Here is a 23,398-nt window from a genome sequence, read left to right on the forward strand (position 1 = left end):
CTTTACTGGACCTGGAGTCACATGAATTTCACACATACACCATGGTCTATAGCATGTGGAAATACTTCTCCTGAAGGTCACACAGGAGAAAATGTTTCTTGGTTGCTTGCTAAATGCACCTATCTATTCTATTGACTAGCCTATGTCTCAGCAGTTTTTCATTTCTATATAAATACTGATCCATCATGATGACGGACTGATAATTGTAGCAGCTGTTCTCTTAAGTGCAGTCTAGACACTTCTCCATCTTGTGTTATTTTCTCCCTGCTGCTTGAGTTTAGTGATATCATGAACTAAACAAAGAAACTATCAAAATCAAAAGTCTTTATATTGTAATTGTCATTGCAAATATCAACTATGTGTGCTAGATTCATCAAAATATGACACACTAAGTTCAAAAGTTTGGGGTCAGTATATGATTTTTGAAATCTTCACGCTAACCAAGGCTGTATTCATTTAATCAAAAATACAATAAAATCATTAATATTGTGAAATATTATGATTAAATGACTGTTCTTTCAGCGTCATGATCCACACCTTAGTGTCACATGATCCTTCAGAAATCATGCTAATATGCAGATTTTTTGCTGAAGAAACTTATTACCGGTATTATTATCAATTTTGTGAACAGTTGTGCAGCTTATATTTTTGTGGAATCATGTTATGAATGTGTGTGGTTTTTTTTTTTAGGATTTCCTTAATAAATAGAAAGTTTGAAAAAAGCAGCATTTATTTAAAACAGAAATATTGGATGGTATTAAATGTGTCCTTTGTGTCACTTTTGAACATCCTTGCTGAATAGATTATATTCATTTCTTCATAAAAAGGATATCTATAAATATAAAACCTTATTTTTTTAACCTTAACCTTAGTTCATAAATCTAAATAAATCTACACACTTCAAAGGATTTTAAAACATTTGAGTTAATTATAGACTTCTCTGTATTAGTCTTGAAAATGTTCTGGCTACACTACAGTAAATGCCACAGCATATTTCTTTCAACAGATTAAAATCAAAACATTAAGATCAACTAAGCTGTTAGTTCAGTTTTATATAATCACAACAGCATTTATTGTGGTTCAGTGTTTTATTATTCTGAAATATTATAATATTTATTTTGTGTATTTTTATTTGTTAAGCTCTGTCTGTCATTCTAATGCAAGAAATAATGCGTACAAAACCTGCAGTACCTTTAGATGCCTGAGCCATGGTGGTTCTTCGGCTGAATGTTCTTTGATTTTGCTTGGGTAATCTTATTTAGCTGGTTTCACCCAGTTGATGTTAAATCCAACTCATTGAATGATGTTCCTCCTTGTCGTCCCCATCCAATCCTGGGGTGAAACCTCACAATCTTGTGAGAAAAGTGGGATGAGGGTTTTCAAAGTGCCGGATTTGGGATCATGGCTGTGGGAAAATGGGATGTTAGATCAGGGACGTAAACAGGGGAGTTCAGGCTCAGGCAGGGGGATGATAATTTAGCCCATGTTATTGGTGCCTCACATGGGTGTGGGACGGGAAAAGTGCTGGAGTGCTTCAAGGTAACCTTATCCATTGCAAGCCTGGTTTATTCTTAGACAGTGTAGGGTTTACCAGTTGCACTCTCTCTTGCCTTTTTAGGCGGTAGGGGGTGTGAACAACTGGGAGCAAAAGAAAAGTTGACAGTTGCATGTTCACAGACTGTAAAGTCAATTGGTTTTTGGTAGGCTATTTAACATAATGTTATTATTGCATGTGCCATCAATGACATTGGTGGATAGTATGTAATATTGCATCTATACAGTAATTTACCCAATAATTTGTTTACTGAAGTGTTTATTTAATTTACACTAAATGGTATGGGATATTACATTTTATTCAAAATTATTCATGCTTCCAATTAGCACCCTTTATTTAAATCTCACTGCATACAGTTTCATTGGTGATTTTGAATAACAGATCTGAAATAGAGAGGCATTACTCCTATAGGGATCAAACTAGTTGAGATATGGATCTGCTGTGGATTTGTGGCACGGATCGACATGTTTTGTCTGGAATGCAGTGGCCCTCCGCTGGGCATGAAGGGGATTGCAGAATTGCATTGCTGAAGGTGGCAGCATCATTATACAGCACAGACATGTTGCTGCCTGCTTGCAGTTGCAAACGTACAATTGATTAATTGATGAAAATGATTCAGACATTTTAAAATGTACTTTACTGATAAACAGTTTTTGGTAAGTTAAAGAAAAAATAATAATCATATTTTTATTCAGCAAGGATACATTTAGGTGTAATTGATCAAAAGTGACTTTCAAAGTAAAAAAAAAAAAACTATTTAAAGAAAATGTGGTTATTTTGAGCTTAATAACAGTTTCTACAAAAATATTAAGCAGCACAACTTTTTCCAACATCTATAATAATAAAGCACTTAATAATTTCTGAAGGATCATGTGACACTATAGACTAATGCTGCTTTCACCTGGTATTGGAAGTTGCCTACTTCCCACTCCTGATGTCGTACTTACGAGCTCATCACATTCCAATTTAGACTTGAGGGGGTTCATGTAAAAAAATTTAAATTAGGAAACTAATACTTATGATAATTCCGTCAGCACGTAAAGGCATCATAATAATATTTCACAGTACTGTTTTTACTGTGCTCACATGCCTATTGGCTGTCCTGCAGCAACTGCAGTAACCTATCGAGAGAGGCCCTTGGTTATGTTAGATCCAATGGGATCTAACATTAAGTCACCTCCCACCAAAACGGTCGTGGGCCTGGGCCTAGAAATATAGCTCGATGGGCTGATATAATCAGATTTTTTATCTCTTCAGCGAAGCTCACGCATCGCTGGATCCGTGAAGGGAAGAAGCCACACCGTCGAGAAAAGCTTTCTGCGGGACGAGCCTTTGCATCTTTTGCATCTGCATCTCGCCTCCTTCAGTCGCTGTACCTGCTACGCTTTCCGGCGTTTATATCCTTTTTACTCTTTATATCCGTTTATATCCTTTTGACTCCCACTCTCTCTATATAAAAGAGCAGCGTCTTTTGAAAGAAGCCTCGTTCTTGTGGCTCACATGTTCGCTGACTGTGGCTGCCATCATTGCGAGCTATTGCCCATGGTGACTCTGGTGACTCACCTGGCACCGCCCGTTATATTGTTGAGCCTTAAAAAGCGCCGTACTCAGCGGGTCCCGAGGCTTCTCCAGCCTGCGAAAGCTCGCCGTTTCGTCCGTCAGCTTCACCAGCTTCACTCAGAACGGACAACGGCCGCCGTCTGTCACCACTTCCGCCAGTTATGATGACAAGATAGCTGCATCTGTAGAGGAGGCCAGCTGCTGTATCCGGGCGTCGGAAAGTGAGGATTGGGCGAGCTCTGTGGACCTATCCCCCTCTACCCGCGAATTGTCAGGGAAACGGGCCAGCGTCGAATCTGAGCTGATGCGTCTGCTCTCACAGGCCGTGGTGAACCTCTGCCTTGAGTGGGCGGAGCGCGAACAGTTCTTCCAAGCCGACTTTCTCTGGAAACTGGATAAGGAAGGACCGGAAGTTATCAGCATGCTGGATTTGAGGAGCGCTACAGATCTGGCACTTCACAGCGCGAAATCCGCTGCACAGGCCATTGGGTGGAACATGGCTTCTCTCACCCTTGCTAAGAGACACCTATGGCTGACCTTATCTGAGATGTCAGACTCGGAGCGTTCCGAACTTGCGCATTCCATGACGTGCCCATCTCCCCAGCTGGCCTCTTTGGATCCTCCGTCAAAGATTTTGCGGATAGATTTGCTGAGGTTCAGAAGACGTCACAGGCTATGAAGCACTTCTTACCAAAGCGCTCTTCCCTCCTAGGAAATGATGGTGTTTAAGTCTCGGCGCGGCCAGACTTCCACCGAAACTCCCACAGGCATATCAATACACTGTCCTACCATTCGGCCTGTCCCTAGCACCCCGTACATTTGCAATGTGCATGGACGTGGCTCACGCACCTCTGAAACATCGGGGCATGCAAATTTTGAACTACTTGGACGATTGGCTGATTCTAGCTCGATAAAACCCAGAGCTCATAAAACACAGGACCATACTCGAACATCTCGAGAAACTAGATCTCAAAGTCAATTGGGCGAAACATTTGTTGTCTCCCAGTCACAGGATATCTTTTCTGGGCACAGAACTGAACTCGCTGTCTATGACAGCTCGCGACTGTCGCCAGAGCGCAGACTGAACATTCAGCTCATCACGAAATCCTTCCGCAGCGGCACTATAGTCCCGCAAAAGGTTTCAGAAAATGCTAGGACTCATGGAATGCTAGGCATCATCAGTACTCCAGTTGGGTCTACTTCACATGGGCCCGCTGCAGTTATGTCTAAATGTCCGAGTACCACCTCAGGCAAGAGCCTCCGGTCTGTTTCTCCTCAAGGTCGATCAGAAATGCATCACATCTCTGAAACTTTGGAGAGTAATCGACTGGTACCAGTCAGGTATAAACCTTGGGACTTCCTCTAGTGTGAAGGTGGTGTCCACGGATGCCTCCACCTCAGGATGGGGAACGCTGCTCAAGGGAAGACCGTTCTTTGGCCAGAGGTCAGAATGGGAGAAGCTCCTACACAAAACTGTCTAGAAATGTTGGCAGTCGACAACGCGCTGAGGCGTTGTTGTTCCCGAATAAAAGGTACTACACTGTTCAGGGCTCAGATTATTTCCCTGTCTGCCCCGCCGGTTTACAACGAGGAAAAGGACACAAGCTTCCTTTGCCCAGTCTTATGTGTCTCACTCGTCTGTTTTCAGACAGACTGAGCAGCTCTCTGTTTAATTCAACGGACGTGCCATGGGACTAGCCGCATCGAAACAGAGCCTATCCAGATGGATAAACTACTTTCGGTCTAAAAATCAGTATTGTCTGCCCCGTTGCTTCGGCTCAGAATACTACAACCGCTTGAGCAATGCTTGCTGATCAAAAGTAGGACCCTACCGTAACCCAGTTAAGGCCGTACATTTTCACCCTGACTGTGTGGAACACTGTTGATGTGATTAGCTCCCTTAGGACGCTGACTTATTGGCAATGACGCTTCTAGCCTCTCTTCTCAGACTCTTTGTGACTCCTTGGTGATTATGTAGTATATGAGCCCCAGGCACCTGCGCTTAGGACTTTGGTGTTGGATCCCAGCACACACAGAGTTTTACATTGTGTTCCCCTAGCGTAAGATATTGCGCAGTACGAGAGAACCTCTCGTAAGAGAACACACTCGGTTACTAACATAACCTCGGTTCTCTCTAGCAACGAGTACTGCGTATTTTTGCCGTGCCTGCAAAACGCTCTGGTTCGCTCTGGCAATGAAAAACCAGATTATATCAGCCCATCGAGCTATTTATAGACCCAGGAGTGAAGCGCCTCCATTGGATATGACGTCACCAAGAGCCTCTCTCGATAGGCTGCAGCAGTTGCAGCAGGACAGCCAATAGGCACGCGAGCCACCTTGCATGCTGCCGCAATGCATTTTAAATTAATTCAAAATTAAGAATAATTTTTGGCTTCAATATCTCGTGGAAAAGAGGTTTTCCCCAAGCGTAAGATATCACGCAGTACTCGGTCCCTCTCCTAGAGAGAACCGAAGTTACGTTAGTAACCGAGTACGTTTTATCATCTAAAATGCGTAAATGCATCAATATGAATTAAGAATATCAATATGACCAAATTTTCACATAAATGTCAAATCTAAAAGTTTAAAATTGTGATAAATGTTTTAAATCTAGAGAATCTTGGAGTACCTCCCAATCTTAACAAAAAAAAGTTTAAACGTTAAAATTAAAATTGGATGTCAGGTGAAAACAAAAAATGAAAGGAGAAATGGATTTGAATGACACTTTATTCTAAAAATGTGTGTGCATAAATGAAACAAAGAAATTAAATAAACACAATATTTATGAATTAATCCAAATATAGATGGTACAAAAATAAATGTGAAAATTATACGGTTGGATTTTAACACAAATGCAGTACATAATTTCAATCATAGGCCCTGATAAAAGCAGCCCTCATTTGAACACATTTTTCTTTCCAAAATATTGGCTGAAATCAACACTGAATAGTTTTTGAACAGTAGCTGAATAACTGCTCTCGGAAAATGGCTCAGGCAGATATTTTCGCAATGAGAATATGTGAAAGTATCGTTGACTTACAGTATGTTTACAGAGAGGTCTGTCCCTTTTTAAATGTGACAAAAAAAAGTAAAGAATCACCCAATAATGAATATTCAGACATACGCATCATTTTATCATGACAAAATGAGTGGCAAAAACAAGGCAGACCAGCAATGAGTTATCTCGAGTGGAATTCTACCATTTTATAATATTTCTCTATGTATTTAGTCATGTTATTTTATAATGCATGATATTGTGAGATACATTTAATGGACTCCTTTTATTTTCTCTCACAACAGTAAGGATGTTAGCAGTCATTTTATCTTCTTTGCAGGAAAGATGTCAGTATGGTCAAGCATAATGCCCACTTGGTCTCATTCTATTCTGATACATACACTGCTCTATTGTTAATCCAAAGTGACTAAATAGAAAATGCACTCATTCTAAGAAGCAGAAAACAAAATTGAGACACTGAGCGCTTGCTAAAAGCAGGTGCAAAATAATTAGGCCCAGCAAACTCACTAAAACCAGTGCGGACATCATTACCCTCGGTGAAAATCACTATAATCTGTCAGAAATGCTACCTATGCAAAACGGGAGTGTTTTGACACATACAGTTAATTTAATATACAATTGACAGGCTGATCAACACCCCACTGGAAGTGTCTAAGAATGATTTCCAGAATCATTGTAAATTCTTAAATGTCTGATCCCGCCTCTGTCGTTCATGCTTTCCTCACAGCGTCAATTCTTTCTCGGCCTGGATAAGAACGCAAAACAGCATTATAAAAAGTAATAAAACAAGCCAAATACAAGGGAAAACTAAACACACTATTTACACTACATACAAACAAGCCATTCTTATCATTATTCATGACTGATGTCTCTCCACAGAACACTATTTTTGGCTTTACTGACAGATATAATGCGATTGCATGTCCTTAGTTCGATGGAAGATGGATTGTGTCAGATATTGGGTCATTGAGATGGCACAAAACCTGGAAGCTTTTCTTATCAAACGCTCTTTCGATCAGTCTTTTGAAGGGCAGTCTTTTGTGGCACTCTTTGCACTCTCTGTCAATGTGTTTAGAGGTTGTCCCCGGGTTGGTACTGTGGTTCAGTGGCAGTGAAGTAATCCTCCAGGAAGGCTTGCAGATACTCAAAGGTGGGCCGCTCCTCGGGGTCCCTTTTCCAGCATTGGAGCATGAGCTCATGCAGGGAGCTGGGACAGTCCTGGGGGCAGGGCATCCGGTAACCACGCTCTACTTGCTCCAGGACTTCCCGGTTGTTCATGCCTGAGGGACAAATGCAAAGCATGTGCTCTTTAACTGGGAAAAAAAAGTTGTGGGACCCTTAAATTCCTTTATGATGCTGTGTTATACTTCATTCATGAATTCAGTCTTTTAAAGATAGATAGTTGACCCAAATAAATTCCAAACATTATATCTTCTGTGGAACATCAAAGAAGATATTTTGAATGTTTTTGTCCATACAATGCAAGCCTATGGGGTCCAACGTTTGCATGCACCCAAATAATTCGTTAGTGATCAGAACGATGGCTCAATTGGCTCAAAGGCTTTATGTAAACAAGTGTGTCCTGAAAAGTAAAGCTAAAGCATTTCAGTCGCCCCCTGGTGCCTGGCTGCAGTATCTCCATGTAATTGAATGAGACGCAAGCCAAACTAAAAAAATTCAATTACACTTCAAATAATTTTTTCCCCAAAGACGGTTTCTGTCATTTTAGGTAGTTCAGCTGTGCTTACGATTCAGTCTGCTAGAGCGGGACCTTTATACCGCGGCTCCACATCAACAACCGTCACTGGGATATTTTGGCTTCGGTAAACACCTTCATTGATCTGAATGAGCTTTATCTGAATAAAATTTCAATCGGATTAAAAGAGTGGTGTAGACCTTAAACAATTTGCTCATAAATAAGCATGTAAACACGTGAATTCAAATATCCTCTCAATTGGATTCAAAATTTATTTTTTCGCAGTACTGCATGTTTACCATAATCATTTTATAATAAGTTCTCCAAGTTTTACAAATATTTTACATATTATAAATAGGGCTGTCAAACGATTAATCGCATCCAAAATAAAAGTTTATGTTTACATAATATATGTGGGTGCACTGTGTACGCTTTTATATATTTAAGAAATATTTTCATGTATATAGATTTATATATAATTTATGTAATATATAATGACAGCCCTAATTGTAAGTAGGCATTAACGTTTATTTAGGTCTTGTGAACTGGTCAGTTGAGGAGACTAAATATTTGATTTAAAAAAATGTTAATTGTGTCTATATGTCAGCATTTTTTTAAGTATGTCATCAAGCCAAAAAAAAAAAAAAAAAAAAAAAATCAAACTCATGGTAGATACAGTGACATTATCACGGTGCCGTTATTGTTCTGAACGGGGCAACTGGGCAATGCGCATGCATTGAAATTTTGTTCAGAATACATGCAAACAAATATATGCATATGACTGCAAAATGTAGTGTTCATATAAAGAGAACTTTCAGAATCAGATTTTATTAATTTGGATTGAGAAAAGTTAGAAAATAACTAAGGAGACATTGAGATTTTTTTTTTTAAATATCTTATTTTGTGTTCATACAGGTGTGGAATTTGACAGAATTAATTTTTTTTTTTTAATTATCACATTAAGAACTTGTTTTGCATCAAATGGCAAACTTTCGATGAAAATTAATGAATTCAGGTCATTTTTGTTAGTTATTTTCAGTGTTAATGATGTAAGAATGTTCCTTCCACCACCAGATCTCACCTGGATAGGGTACGCGTCCTTTGGTGACCAGCTCTGTGAGTAGTATTCCAAACGACCACACATCTGACTTGATAGTAAACCTTCCATAGAGTGCTGCCTCTGGAGCCGTCCACTTGATTGGGAACTTGGCACCTACAACGGAACACAGAAATTATGTCTCTGATCTCAAAATGTGGCCTACTTGTGGACTGGGCAATGTTCCCATGGAAATTGCAGATTTAACCCTGTTGAATACGTGCATAAGGAAACAAACATTAGTAGATAAAACACTGCTGTCATGTATTATTTGACCTGAATAGCCACGTCATCTTAGTGAACAAATGAAACATGCATAAAAACTATTGTATTGCTATATACACTTTCAATGAATAAATAAATAACAACCACAGTAATGCGGACGCCAATATTTATGAGTAATTGTATTATTTCAACATTTTACATAATGGTAACATTAATATTTTTTCAGTTAACTGTAAAACTATGTTGGGCTGTCATCTGTGAACAAAAAAATCCAGGCGAAGAAGGAAAAATTTTTCTTTCCTGTGGAGAGAAAACTGAGTATCGTATGACTTAAAAACAGCATATTAATGTTTTTTATAAACTCTGATCTAGTCAGTCCAATAATGCAGTTTGTTGCACTTTTTTCTGAATGGTCAGTGTGAAGTGTAAAGAGAAGGAAACCATAGAGGGTTAACTAAGTCTATAAAGACAGAATAGCGAAGCCTGATTTGGAACCGTATACCTCACCTTGTCGTGCTGTGTATTCATTGTCCTCTATTAGTCTGGCCAGTCCAAAATCTGCAATCTTGCACACTAAGCTATCACCAACAAGTATATTGGCAGACCGCAGATCTCTGTGGATGTAGTTCATCCTTTCAATGTAAGCCATGCCTGCAGCAACCTAGAAGAGGAGTGTGCAAGCAATGGAATATTTAAGTGTCCTGGGGTTAGGTAAGAGCTTACTGATACCAGATACCTTTAATGATTATGGGCATCAAAACATTTTACAAACCTGAGCGGCCATGTCAACTAAATTTGGCAATTTAAGCCCACGTCCTTCACCATCCTTCAAGAAATCCAGCAGGCTTCCTGAAAGACCATCAAAATGTGTGAACAAACCTTCACCTTCAAACGAAACAAAACTTCTTAATATTTAATTTATATATAAAGAAGACTTCAGATGCAAAAACCTTCTTTTAAACGAGCATTTCTATCAAACTTTTTATTCAGTAATTTCCCTTTAATGGCAATTAAAGGTTATTAGTCGGTTATTGTAAAGCCTTATTTTCAAAAATGTCACTTATTTATGATATGATATAGAAGTGCATCTGTGCTTTTGTTTCAAAAACCACTAAGGTCACCTCTTTGGACAAGTTATAGAAAAGAGTTGCAAAATCACTACTGCCACGTTTGTATCCTATTCAGTTCCAAGTGCTCACAGGGGACTCGTGGTCCTTTCTCGATCCCACCCTATCTCTCTCCAGTCCCCCTTCACTGTCCTTTCTGAATAAAGATAAAAGGCTAATTTACACAGTATAACCATAATGACAGCACACTTAGTGGATAACAACAAACAGAAGACTATACAATAACTAAACCATATACACTAAGCTTAAAAAAAATATACAAATATTATTTAAAAAAAAAAATAAAATAAAATATATATATATATATATATATATATATATATATAGCTGCGAGCAGCGATGATGGGCCCAAGCCGATGGTTAGTTACCTAAAGGCACTGAGGTGGAGGTGCCATCAGCGCTATAACTTTGACTCACAATAGTCACAACCATGTGATCGGCCAACACTTTATTTTTGCTTCATCTTTAGGGCTTGGGCCCTAATGATGAAGCATTCAAATAAATAAAAATAAATAAATAAATAACAAGAAGTGCATTAAACATTAGAAGTCTTTAAACATTAAACTGATACTAGTCAAATGTAAACGATCCATTGTCATAAAATGTACATTTCTAGAATAAAGTACTTCTAAACATCTTGTTTAATTAAAAATCTCTCTAAACAGGATAAAACTTGCAGCTCCATAATTGAAAGCTGGCTCATATGCACGCCGTCGTCATTCATTTTGAAATCATATGATTCGATTCGCGTCTCCTGATTGGTTCTGAAAACTTAGAGAGGATTTTGCTGGCAAAGGTAAGTGGCATTTAGAGGTTTCTGCTAACAAACAGGAATTTCTGAATGGGCTGGGGCAGGGATTTAGCGGATTTGAAGTGAAAGTACTTAATGAATGTATACTATGTGTGGAGCGCATTCACTTAATATCGGCTTTTGCACCAGAAGTCTTCATATATGTTATATATATATATATAATACTTATTTTCTATTTGAATATATTTTAAAACATAATGTAGCCATTACTTCAGTTTTCAGTGTCACTTCAGAAATTCTTCTAGCATGCTGATTTGGTTCTCACGACATATCTTACTACGGTAAATGTTGAAAAGAGTTGCCGCTTAATATATTTGTAGGAACTGTGATGATTTTGAAGGATTCTTTGAAGAATAGAAAGTTAAAAAGAACTGCCTAATTTGGCACTTCTGTTTGCAAAATCCTACCTTTGCTCATATATTCTGTCACAATGTAGATGGGTTCTTCAGAGACGACCGCATACAGCTGCACTAACTTGTCATGCCTCAGTTTCTTCATTATCTGAGCCTCCTCCAGGAACGACTCTGGGGACATTGTGCCTGGTTTCAAGGTCTTCACTGCCACTTTAGTATTGCCATTCCAAGTGCCTGCCATTCAGAGACGAGATTTCATAATGAGTCACACAGCCCTTGAAAGGAACCACACATAAATCCTTCCAAGACAGCTGGCTTTCTTTTGACAAGATGAAATGTTCTCTGCCTCCCTGACAGGCCTGGATTTATACCCCTGGAATTATAAGTAATGTATGAATATCAAACTCTTTTATTGGGTATGATGTTAAGCTGATCTCTTACCCATCCAGACTTCTCCGAATTGTCCATTCCCCAATCGTTTGATGAGCTGAAGTGACTCCCGTGGGATCTCCCATACATCTTTGGTTTTGACGGACAGGTCGGCGAGGCGGGGCATGCCTTTATGGCACGGGACTATTAATCGGCAACAGAGTCCAGCAGCCCGGGCTGAACGGAGATATTCATAGCATGTATATTTTGTACTGTCTTGTTATCATTTAAGATCAATTCATTTTCAGATTTAGAATTTAATGCAGACTTACCAGAATAATGATGCACAAGCTGTTGCAGAGTTTCAAACTGAGCTCTAGTGGTGATGTAATATCCTCCATTGTCTAATTTGCGTATCTTGTAATGCTTCACGTGATCACCCTTAGTTTCATCCCAATCCTGTATGGACAAGGAATACGCTCCTGGAATAAACATGAGCGAACAGGAAATTAGGATAGTTTTAGGACAGTACAGGAGTCTCAAATATCAGTTAATAATTCAGAGAAAACATGTAAAGTTTGGAAAACTTTTAACTAATATGCACTACAGTTCAAATATTTGGATAAAATTAATAATTCTGTACAGCAAGGATGCATTAATTTGATCAAACGTGTCACTGCAAAGACATTTATAAAGTTACAAAAAATCTGATCTTTTGAATTTGTTATTCTTCAAAGAATTCTGAAAAGATGCATCACAGGTTTCACAAAAATACCAACTGTTCAACATTTTAGAATATATTACAATATAACAGTTATTTGAAATTGTAACAATATTTACAGTATTTCTGTTTTTTTACTATGTTTTTAATCAAATTAATGCAGCCTTGGTGAACATAAGAGACTTCTTTTCAAATTAAAAAAAAATCTTACTGACCATAAACTTTGTAATGGTAGTGTATCTGTGAATGGGTTTGGGCAAAGGCAAATTACCTTTTGTGGTCTCACTCTCCCTTATAAGGAATGTGCCTCTGGGATTTCCATTCGACAACAGTTGCCTTTCTGCATCTTTACGGCCTAGTTTTCCAAAATACCAACTACACAAGGATACATAGTGTTTAGTTTAGTTAACAGTATGACCACATGACAAAGTTATGTTATTGTGCTCGCCCCAATAAAAACACTTCATAGAATAATGCAAAAAACAGACATTGTTCTTCTAGACAGTTCTCCTATTTATATTTCACTTTTGCCTTTTTTGGTACTAAAACGAACTTACTCTTCTGCCTGTATGGAGTCCACTGGAGCCACATAATTACTGGGTATGTATCCTGTTCCACCTGTAGTGAGAGAGCGAGCCTCCCACCAGTCTCCTTCCCTGATATACGACAACAGGAACAAGAAAACAAATAAACAATGAATACATTTCTACTGGGTCAAGTTTCAATTATTTAGAAGGAAACTGGCTGTGTTATAATGCACATATAAAATTCAATTTTTGTGTTCCCAAGAGGTAATGTGCAGAAACACTACTGTTCAAAGATTTGGGGTAAGCTTTTGTGACAGAGATTTATCATGTAACTGTTTATAGTCCACTGGAGGCAAGCTTGTTGAGAACCCAAGAGCAGTTTATTAAAAGAAAAACAATCCCAAAACATAAAAAACCCAACAAACATAAAACAAAAAAGCATTATGGGGCATGAAACAAGACCATAGACTAGAGATGAGGCTTACACACAGCAGTTACACAAAACAATGGCACAGGGCACCATAAGGGCTTAAATACACAAGAATAACGACTAAACCAATGACAACAGACAAAGGAAAACATGGCAGGATCACATGACTAAAACAGGGGATCACATGACAGACAAGAACCAGGAACAAGAAACAAAACATGACAATAACAAAATATTTACCGTATATTTCAAATACATGCTGTTCTTTTTAACTTTCTATTGATCAAATAATCCAGAAAATCCTTAAGCAAAATATTAAGCAGCAAAAAAACTGCTTTCAACATTGATGCTAATAAGAACTATTATTGAGTATCAAATCAGCATATTAGAATGATTTCTTATGGATTATGTGACACTGAAGATTGGAGTAATAATGCTGAAAATTCGCATCACAGGAATAAATTACATTTTAAAATATACTAAAGTAGAAACCGTTGTACTGATTTGAATAATTTCACAATTTTACTGCTTTTTGTCAAATAAATGCAGCCTTGCTGAGCACAAAACTAAAAAAAAAAAATACAGGAAAAAATCTTGCCAACCACAAACTTTTAAACAGCAGCGTATATGAAAAACATATTTAATATTACATAGTTAATATTGAATAAAAACAATTAAGTTAATATTTCAAACAGTATCCAATGGAGCCCTGCATATGCCATACGGACAAAAATATATATATATATCATGACCACAAATTTTCTCGTTTTAGTAAATCGTGGCCACGTTGTACTTATTCGTTCCCTTGTTTTTATTTCACTAAAACAAATTATTATATTGTGAGCACAATTTAGTAAAATGAGGGATCAAATTATTATATAGTGCGCACAATTAAGTTAAACCGAAGGAATGAATAAGTAAAACGTCCTGGCGTATCACTAAGTCATGGGAACAAATTTTTAATTCATGGCCTATATACTTTTTTTTTTCACTGCATATCATGTGCAGGGCTCTGTAGTATATTAATGAAAAGTCTTTCATGCTTTATAGATAAATTGTTCCATAAACTCACGTGCTATTTAGAATCTGGAACTTTTCCCCTTTCCTGAAGCTGAGGTCATCCTCTGACCTTGCCTCATAATCATAAAGTGCTACAAAGAGTGTTACTCCTGCAAAGTAAGTGACATGACAGATAACATCAGCATACTGACAAAGACTAAAACAATACATAGTTTTATAGAAATATTACAATGTCTCAACAATGTGCTCCAAAGTAGAAATAGTTGGGATATTTTTTTAAAAATATTATTTTAAACAGTCAACATTATTTGTTTTTTACAACTCATTTTACTTCTATTAAATAATTCCAAATAAAACAAGATATTCAATGAGAAAACAGTGCGCCAGGACTGATTTTATCCATCAAATTTGGATTAGATCACAAAAAAATGTGCATGTTTGATACCAGAATGTTAAAAATAAGAGGCCCTGGTGATGTCAGTCAAAAAAAAAAAGTTGTTTCAGAAACATAACTATTTTTTATTTGGAATTATATGGACCAATCCAACGGGCACAATAAAACTAAGAAAGAGTAATAAATACGATGATTTTTATGTCATGATGAAGATTCCGAGTGCCAGAACAGTAAAGTGCCTTATTTTACCTGTTCCACCCCGGGATCGTAACGTTCCTGAGTGTGAAGAGGAGTTCACTCCACCAAACACAGTCACTCCTTGACTGACAGGCGCATGGAAGTTGTTGTAGTTGGGTATTGTGGTGACTCCAAAGCTAGGGTAATGCTGAGGTGTCGGATCAGCCCCATATCGATATCCTGCATGCTGTGAGACACTAGTTTCTCTGTCGTCTGTGAGTTTGGTTGCCTCTTTGTCCTTACATTGCACACAGCCCATTATCTATATTCTTTGTGGTGAAGAAAAGGGCATAAATGAACATTCATTAACAGACACAATGACATGTTTGACATTTTATTGGTTTGAATCTAATCAAGTGAGCCATATTAAAAATGAGGTTTAGGTTCATATTCAGAACAACTGACTGGAAGTTAACAAATAAATATAATAGTAATTACTTGAAAGGTATATAAATATACTGTGTGTGTGTATATATATATATATATATATATATATAAATCGACTAGAGATTCAGCAAGACATCTTGGTTTTTAGCAAGAAAAAATTAAAACAAATAAATGAACCATTCACTGAATTTGTGATTAATTTTATCTTATTTGCATCAAATAGTAATAATTTGGTTAAATAATCTGATGCCACATTTACATTTACTTTTAACTACTAGTATTTTACAAAAGCTATTTTTCCATTTTGTAGAACATCATGATTAACAAATATTAATATGAGTAGCTTGTTTTGACCGAAGATTTGAACACATGCAGAAAGTAAATGAAAAAAACATACAATCAATAAACATACCAAGGCGAGCACTGGGCTACCACAGTGGAGTATTCGCATTCCATTCAATTAAAGATGTGGTAAAAACATCTACGATTCGCTCATGTGCCTGAGTGGGCAAAACAAAAGCCAGAGACATCGGTTTATTTGCAAACAACTTCTAAAGAACTACATGGAATTCTTAAAGGGGTAGTTCACCCAAAGATGAAAAGTTTGTCATCATTTACTTACCCTTATGTTGTTCCAAACCTGTGAGTTTATTTCTTCTGTTGAACTAATATATATATATATATTTTTTTTTTTTGAAGAATGTTGGTTTTGGTAACTAGTCAGTTTAGCCATTGATTCCATTGAGTATGGAAATAAAATACTATAAAAAAAAAGTCAATGGGTGCCGTCAACTGTCTACCAAAACCAACATTCTTCAAAATATCATCTTTCGTGATCAACAGAAGAAAGAAACTTTGGAACAATCTGAGGATGAGTCAATGATTCATTTTTGGGTGAAATATACATTTAAGGACTTATTTTTGAATAAATGGCACAATTTATCCTAGAACACCCTTTAATTAATCTCGAGAAAACAGAAATCGGGAGTAAGAGCCATTCATACTTTTGCTGAACAAGGAAAGGTTTCTCTCTTCCACAGTCTCAATCACAGACCTTATATAGTATTGTTTTATCTACATTCCTTAAAAAACATAAAGTTACATACTTATACTCATCAAAATTTCATGAAACCATTGAACATATCTTAAAGGGATAGTTCACCATTTACTCTCCCTCAAGTTGTTCCAAACCTGTATGCGTTTCTCTCTACTCTATTAACGATTACTGCGCAGATATTTTTTTTACAGAGGTTGCTGGGATGATTTCAAGTACCAATCCTTTAAATTAAGAAATTTAAACTATAGTTTTAAGTCTCAAAAAGATTTGAATGCGGCTAATTAAGGATTTGGCTTTCTGGCACTCAAAGCAAAACCAGAGAAACAAATGTACAGATACAATTCCATGACTTTATTACTTTTCCAGACCATTTTACTGTAAAATACCCAGATTTTTCCAGGTTTTCCATGACCATGGTAACCCTGTATTTATAATTCTGCATGCATAAACCAAGCAATAAGAGGGACTTTTTTTGTGTGTCTGAGATCCAGTGCATATGGCTACATTCGAATAGACATAAAACCATCAAAACGTCAATAGACAGATTGAGATTGTACTAAAAAAATAAAATAAAATCCGTTAAGTCACACAATGACTATAGAGACTAGAGATTGTATAGAGAAACCCTGTATGATTTCATTCTAACATAAGATGACTACTGTCTAGTGACAGAGGCCTTATTCTTCCATTCAATTGTGCACGTAAGGCTTTTTCTGCTGCGCATCAATCCTGCTGCCAGAGACGAGCGCTTCGGACTCGGAGCAAAAGCATCACCATCCCTACACAAAAACACATTCATGCTCGATCTTAAACATCCATAAATACCATGCGGCCGATAAAGCGAACGCATTATGGTTAGTCCGCTCGCACTGGCGCTATAATGCCTCCATCTCCCATCATTTCCATAAACCACAATATCCATTGGATACAAATCGGCTGCACCACCAAGTGTATCAAAAACGCAAGACCATCAAAAATGCTTACCAAGAGAGAGGGGTCGCCTGAAGTGTTTTGTATTTCACCGCAAAGAGAGAATCGAAAATAGGTCATTTGCAGACAGCTTTTTCTATTAATAAAATCTCGGTGAATTATGAAAATAACAACATTGGCCCTGACGGCTCAGGCTGCTCCTGTCGCCGAGTGTAACAGATGATGGCGTTGCTGAGGCGGATTCTCTAGGGACCGAGGGTGTGATTGACAGGACCTTCAGCCAATCAGATGGCGCAGAAGACGCCTGCGTGCGTGCGCGCGCATATATTTTGCCTCCTCGATGGTCCTTTCTTGCTCCAACTATGCAGCGTGGGCACAGCTGTGGTTACTATAGGAAAACAAGGACTGTCTGGTCATGCTCCACAAATCTCTCAGTAATCGTCGACAACCTGTGACACCAACAATTTAATTCAAAAATACCTTCCTTTTTTTTCTAATCCATGCATGTTGTGAGCTACACCTTCTAGACACTCTTCATTAGTTCACCCAAAAAAACAAAACAAACAAACAAACAAACAAACAAAACATAAAAATATCATAATTTACTCTACACCCATATGTTGCTCCAAATCTGTATGAGTTTCAAGAAAGAAAAGTGAGGGAAAAAATACCATGGAAGTCAATGGGTGCCGTCAACTTTCTGGTTAGCTACCAACAATTTGTGTTCAGCAGAAGAAAGAAACTCATAGGCTACAGGTTTGGAACAAGATGAGGGTGAGATATAGTAGGCTAATGACAAAAATTTTTGGGTAAACCAACCCTTTAAATTAGAAATCACCTGCAAGTGATTATCCTAGTAGCCTAAATGCATGCTTATGCAAATAAATTGACTAAAAGGTTGCAAATTAATGTGTTCTCAGGACAAAATAATGTTTTCATAAATGTCAGGTTGGGCAGGTCATTTTGAATTATAATTCTCTGGGTTGGTTTGACTTTTTACCTGCTGTTTCATGAATTTTTTAACTGAAAAGCCCAAAATTGGCATATTAAAATTAACTGTAAAAAACGTTGTGTAATTTTAACTCAAACATTGAATAAACCGCTATGGAAAAAAAAAACTGTTAGGTTTGTTAGATGTTCCCGTAATAAAACTGTAAAAGAGCTATCCTGTCATTTAAACAGTATAATGCTGTTATGTAGAAGGAAAAAGAGACATTCAATTATTATTTACATTGAAAATGTTAAACTGACAACCAATTCCCTGTGTGACAAGACTTTTGTTTAAATAATTATGTTTCCTAATAGTTTTTATCAGTTATGCACATTTGAGTTTTAGGTTACATCTTCTTTTGATTAATGAATTTTTATTGCATTATTATGTGTTGCTATGAGTGTTTTGCAGAATGACTCTGTGCACCTTAATTCAGCTTGTGGAAAGGCACTTTTATGGTGGTTGTCAATATGTTAAAGGTACAAAACTGTTTTGTTGTTGTTGTTGTTGTTTTTTTGTAGCAGTGTGCGTTGTTGGATTTTGTTTCTAAATTACAGTTTTATACTGTAAAATTTACAGATTGTTCTGTAAATATGTTTACATTTTTACTGTATTTTTTACAGAATTATTTTGCATGGCAACCACTGGATGTTTTTATAAAAACAACAGGATTTATTTTTAAAGATCATATTCCATTATGATTACACACCATCATAAATGTGTTCTTTCAACACTATCTTTTTTTTTTTTCCTTGGGCAATAATGTTGGAATGTTCAAATCACTTAAAAGGGATTGTTTGCCTGTACATTTAAATTATGTGAACATTTACTCATGTTGTTTGAAACCTATATTGTGTTCTTTCTTCCGTGGAAAACAAAAGGAAATGTTTAACAGAATGACAGCCTCTGTCGTTCTAAATTCTCCTAGAATTCTCCTCAACATCTTCCTGTGTGTTTCACAGAACAAAGAAATTCATACAAGAACATGGGAGTTAATAAATTATTATTTTATGGGTATGTGGTTGTTCTAAAATGGACTTATAACTGTCTTGATTTCTAGCCCTGGTCCCGTATTTGATAATCAACAAAAAACAGATCAAGATTTGGGCTGAATTTCAATATTATTAGTTTTAATCTTAGAAAATGAAACTCTGCCAGTGGACTCTAGCCCTAAATCAACATCTGTTGCTACAGCGTCGGCCAACCGTAGTGAGATTTTGATATATTTGAATAACCTACATTTTATAATCATCAAGATTTTGTTGAGTCACTTCATGACATGCAGAGAGCTGACCTTTCAAGATGTTTTTGTGATGTTTCACTGGTTAAATTATAATTATCAATATGCTCATGTTTTTTACATTTGAAAGATTATTGTTGATCAAATGCCCCAATTAGCATTAGCCTATAGGGCCCTTTGGAAGCCTATGTGATTTGTTTTATAGCCTACTGTTCATTTGTGTCCTGTTAATTGTATCATACATGATAGTTTTTTAAAGATAAATGTTCAGTTTGCAGAACCCAGTTTGGTGTAGGCTAGTTAAAAGATTTGAATGTTTTTAGGGCTTGGTTTGCAATCAATCTCTCTTTAGCTATATAGCACTCTTTCATGGATTGCACAGACATATCATTCACTCGTTCAGACGTAAACAAATATGTCAACATTGCGCAGTGACAATATTATTATTGTTTATGAGCAATCTACTGTGATGTCGAGCAGTTGCCATGGTGACGTGAGTTAGTATGGTGATGTGAAAGTGCGCTTGAGACTATTTCAGTGCATTCAAAACAGCTCCGTCTGGGCTCGGGCTGACAATAAACCGTGACTGAATCTAGGTCACCAGGATTCCTCAGAATGAATTCATCATGCATGCGATGTGTGACTGGATGTTTATATTGGAAAAATGCAATCCATGGTTGGAGCGTTGGGAATGATCACAAATCTATGTGTTGACCAAGCGTCTATTTAGATAAAACGAAGACCAAATGAATAGCCTACTCAGCCATTTAAATCTATGATGTTTGCCATCTCCCTTCGGTTTTGAGAAACCAAAATAGACATTTTTTTTAAAGACGGGTTTATGGGGGTAAAAAACTAAAAGGAATGCTCAAAAAAGAAATAAAAATAGCAGAAAAATACCCCTTTGTGACTGGATTCGCTTTTCCCGAATCACCAGTTGCTGGTTGCGCGCGCTTCCTTCCCCTCCAGTGTGTGAGAGTAACTCCTCCCCCCGGCTTCACGGAGGCGTCTTATTGGCTCACACAACTCTTCTGTGACGTCAGGGGTATTTGGGCGTTGTATCTCGCATCTCATTATCAAAAGAGAACAATTTCATTATCCCCACCTCGTATCCCAAAATAATATATTTTATTTGAGAGAGTGCTATATTTATTATTTTTCTCTGATCAGTTGATCACAGCTTTACCTCTCGTTATCTCTTTTCCGCGGTTTTATTTGAAAACAGACGCTCTTGAGAGCGAGCACGCGACGCGTCTGAGGGAGAAGCTCGCGCTCTTTGTTCATTCATTTGATCTGCGATTCTTTGTTGCGTGTGAAAGCATGGGAGCGCAAATCTCAAAAAACGGAGCAAAAGAGGAGACTGCTGCCGAAAAACCAGTCGAGACTGCGAATAAATCAAATGGACAGGTAATAACTTTAATCATTTTCTTTGTACAGGCGTGTTGTGTTTTGAGGGGGTGTGCATTACCAAAAATCAAGTCGGTTCAAATGAACAATGAGCCGATCAACAAAGGGACTCTCCACTTTTCACTGAAAATCAACACTTTGTATTAAATATCTATGATATTATTGTTTAAATGTTGAAAAGATCAGCAGAAATGGGTTATATTTGGTGTAAACTGCTTTTTTCTCATTTGCACGTTGGTTGTAATAGACCCCCCAACGTAATAAATGCGTTTAAACAGCGAGTTATTTTTTCTTTTTAAATCATAAAATTACGATTACGTTGAAATTCGTTGATTTCATTCCGATTTTTTGTGTGTGCGTGTGTATTATTTAAATGGTATTGTCTTCGTATCTTTATCATGCTTTTCCGTCGTGGCAAAGCCGTTTTCGGTAAAATCACCACGCCTTTATTCCATTTTCTTGTTAAAATGGATGTACAAATAAGCCACGAGACAAAATCCCTATATTTACTATGAGAAATGGTTTTAATATTAGAAGTAGCCTTACAAGGCTGCTTATGTTACTCAACACGATGATCTCCTCGGTTTGATCAGCGCTGGTGGATCTACTCGTCCATCTTGCAACGCTTTCACTTAGATGGCAACAGCATCAGCCAGACAAAGTGCATGAGATTCACCCACGTGGCGAACCTATGGACTCCAAACAGTGTTTTCATACATCCTTTGCTTTTTGGTAGATTGCAAACCTGCGAAATAAATGCAAACTTTAATTTTTTTACGCAGTACAAAAAACAGCTAATATGAAGCATTTTCTTATTCCCTCAGGAGAATGGACATGCCAAAACCAATGGGAATGCCTCTCCAACTGCAGAAGCAGCCACGGAGGATGTTCAAGCCAATGGAAAGCACTCTGCTGATGGAGAGGTAAAAGCAGAAGAGGGAAAGGCAGAGGAAGGAGGCGCAGACAAGGCCGCTCCAGAGGGGGATGCGGAAAGTTCTGCCGTTGCGAATGGTGAAGACTCGGCCAAGACAGAAGAAAACGGTTCTACCCCTGCGAGCGCTGAGCCTGCCAAAACCAAAAAGCGCTTCTCCTTTAAGAAACCATTTAAACTCAGCGGCTTCTCCTTTAAGAAGAGCGCCAAAAAAGATGCTGAAGGTGGAGAGGTGGCGGCGGCAGCTGTGGAGAATGGAGAGCAGAAGAAGGATGCTGAACCTGAGTCTGAGGAGGCCAAGCCTGAGGCCTCCAGCGAAGAGGCCAAGACGGAGGCTCCAGCTGAGGAACCCAAAGCCGATGAACCCAAAGCTGAGGAACCAGCCGAAAGCAATGAGGAAAAACCATCCAACGAGGTAGCCGAAGAGAAGCCCGCTGAGGAGAAGCCAGCAGAAGCTGCTCTTCAGGAACCAGCAGCCACAGAGAGCTCAGATGCCCCGGTCGCTGCCACAGAGTAGGATGGAGGTGAAAAGCCCATTTTAGATGAAGTCCGAGGAGCACAAACATGGAAAATTTGTACAAAACCAATGACATTTCAAATCTTCTGTTTTCTCCCATACTTTCATCCATTCCTGTTCCATCCACTACATTGTATATGGCATTTTGAAGGAAGGAAGTTGGATGGAATGATTGGAAGTGAAAGGCACATTTTTTCCCATGTTTTTCATCATTTTTTGTAGCAGTTGTGTAAGTTGTGTGGGTGTGTGAGTGTGCTTGCATGAGTGAGATTAATAGAGCATTGCTTGTTTCAAATGTTTTTTTTTTCCTTTGTTTTTTCTTTTGTAGAACTTACATTAGTTGTTGTAAGGACATTGAGTTGAAATGTTAGTTGAAGGTACTGGTGCCATTCTATTTGGGTAAATCAAGCGTGTGGAAAACGGAGCTATTAGATACAATTTACAGATGTTATTGGTCACTTTTTTTTTTCTTTTCTCATTTTACTGCCGTTACATCAATCATCAAAACAGGTGCTTAAAACCTCAGCAGCTGCATTGTGTGAAACTGCAGCATTATGTATTGGTATTGGCTTTTGTCATTGCTGGATTTTATGATGTTGAAATGGCTTTCGTTTTTTCTTTATATCTGTGGTATCAATTGAAGTTTTTTTTGTTTTGTTCTCTCTTTCTGGAAAAAAACCCTGTTTCATGGAGAATAATGTTCTGAAATGTTTAAAATCAAAACATTTGGCCTGTCATGTGTAATGCAGTCAGTGTTTTTTTTATTCCAGCAGAGTTCCACAAATGTTTGAAAAATTGCCG

General features: G+C 37.6%; 2 protein-coding genes across 3 annotated transcripts; one reads left to right on the forward strand and one right to left on the reverse strand.

The window, feature by feature from the left end:
- Nucleotides 1-6,222: 6,222 nt before the first annotated feature.
- On the reverse strand, nucleotides 6,223-20,728 carry fyna (FYN proto-oncogene, Src family tyrosine kinase a). 2 transcript variants are annotated; one of them, XM_039671665.2, is made up of 13 exons: nucleotides 20,643-20,728; nucleotides 15,937-16,024; nucleotides 15,150-15,406; nucleotides 14,559-14,655; nucleotides 13,087-13,185; nucleotides 12,801-12,904; nucleotides 12,141-12,290; nucleotides 11,881-12,045; nucleotides 11,494-11,673; nucleotides 9,921-9,997; nucleotides 9,656-9,809; nucleotides 8,909-9,040; nucleotides 6,223-7,411 (listed from the first exon to the last, which is right to left on the reverse strand). In XM_039671665.2, exons 3-13 carry the CDS (start codon nucleotides 15,394-15,396, stop codon nucleotides 7,203-7,205), a joined length of 1,614 nt encoding a protein of 537 aa, XP_039527599.1. In that variant the 5' UTR covers nucleotides 15,397-15,406; nucleotides 15,937-16,024; nucleotides 20,643-20,728; the 3' UTR covers nucleotides 6,223-7,202. The 2 variants fall into 2 exon arrangements, with proteins under 2 accessions (XP_039527599.1, XP_039527588.1); XM_039671654.2 differs by lacking the exon at nucleotides 20,643-20,728 and adding an exon at nucleotides 17,566-17,757.
- Nucleotides 20,729-20,783: 55 nt separating this feature from the next.
- Nucleotides 20,784-23,081, forward strand: marcksb (myristoylated alanine-rich protein kinase C substrate b). Its single transcript, XM_039671639.2, has 2 exons — nucleotides 20,784-21,149; nucleotides 21,974-23,081. Exons 1-2 carry the CDS (start codon nucleotides 21,063-21,065, stop codon nucleotides 22,595-22,597), a joined length of 711 nt encoding a protein of 236 aa, XP_039527573.2. The 5' UTR covers nucleotides 20,784-21,062; the 3' UTR covers nucleotides 22,598-23,081.
- Nucleotides 23,082-23,398: the final 317 nt, after the last annotated feature.

The sequence above is a fragment of the Pimephales promelas genome, chromosome 15 (assembly GCF_988280905.1).
Source record: "Pimephales promelas chromosome 15, fPimPro1.hap1.1, whole genome shotgun sequence".
Classification (NCBI taxonomy): domain Eukaryota; kingdom Metazoa; phylum Chordata; class Actinopteri; order Cypriniformes; family Leuciscidae; genus Pimephales; species Pimephales promelas.

Bases quoted from the DNA above. Each gene is read 5' to 3' on its own strand.
- fyna (XM_039671665.2), bottom strand. From the start codon at position 15,396: ATGGGCTGTGTGCAATGTAAGGACAAAGAGGCAACCAAACTCACAGAC. The intron at 14,656-15,149 runs GTAAAATAAGGC...CTTACTTTGCAG, and splicing joins ACGATCCCGGGGTGGAACAG to GAGTAACACTCTTTGTAGCA. The intron at 7,412-8,908 runs GTGAGATCTGGT...TTTGTCCCTCAG, and splicing joins AGGACGCGTACCCTATCCAG to GCATGAACAACCGGGAAGTC.
- marcksb (XM_039671639.2), top strand. From the start codon at position 21,063: ATGGGAGCGCAAATCTCAAAAAACGGAGCAAAAGAGGAGACTGCTGCC. The intron at 21,150-21,973 runs GTAATAACTTTA...TTATTCCCTCAG, and splicing joins CGAATAAATCAAATGGACAG to GAGAATGGACATGCCAAAAC.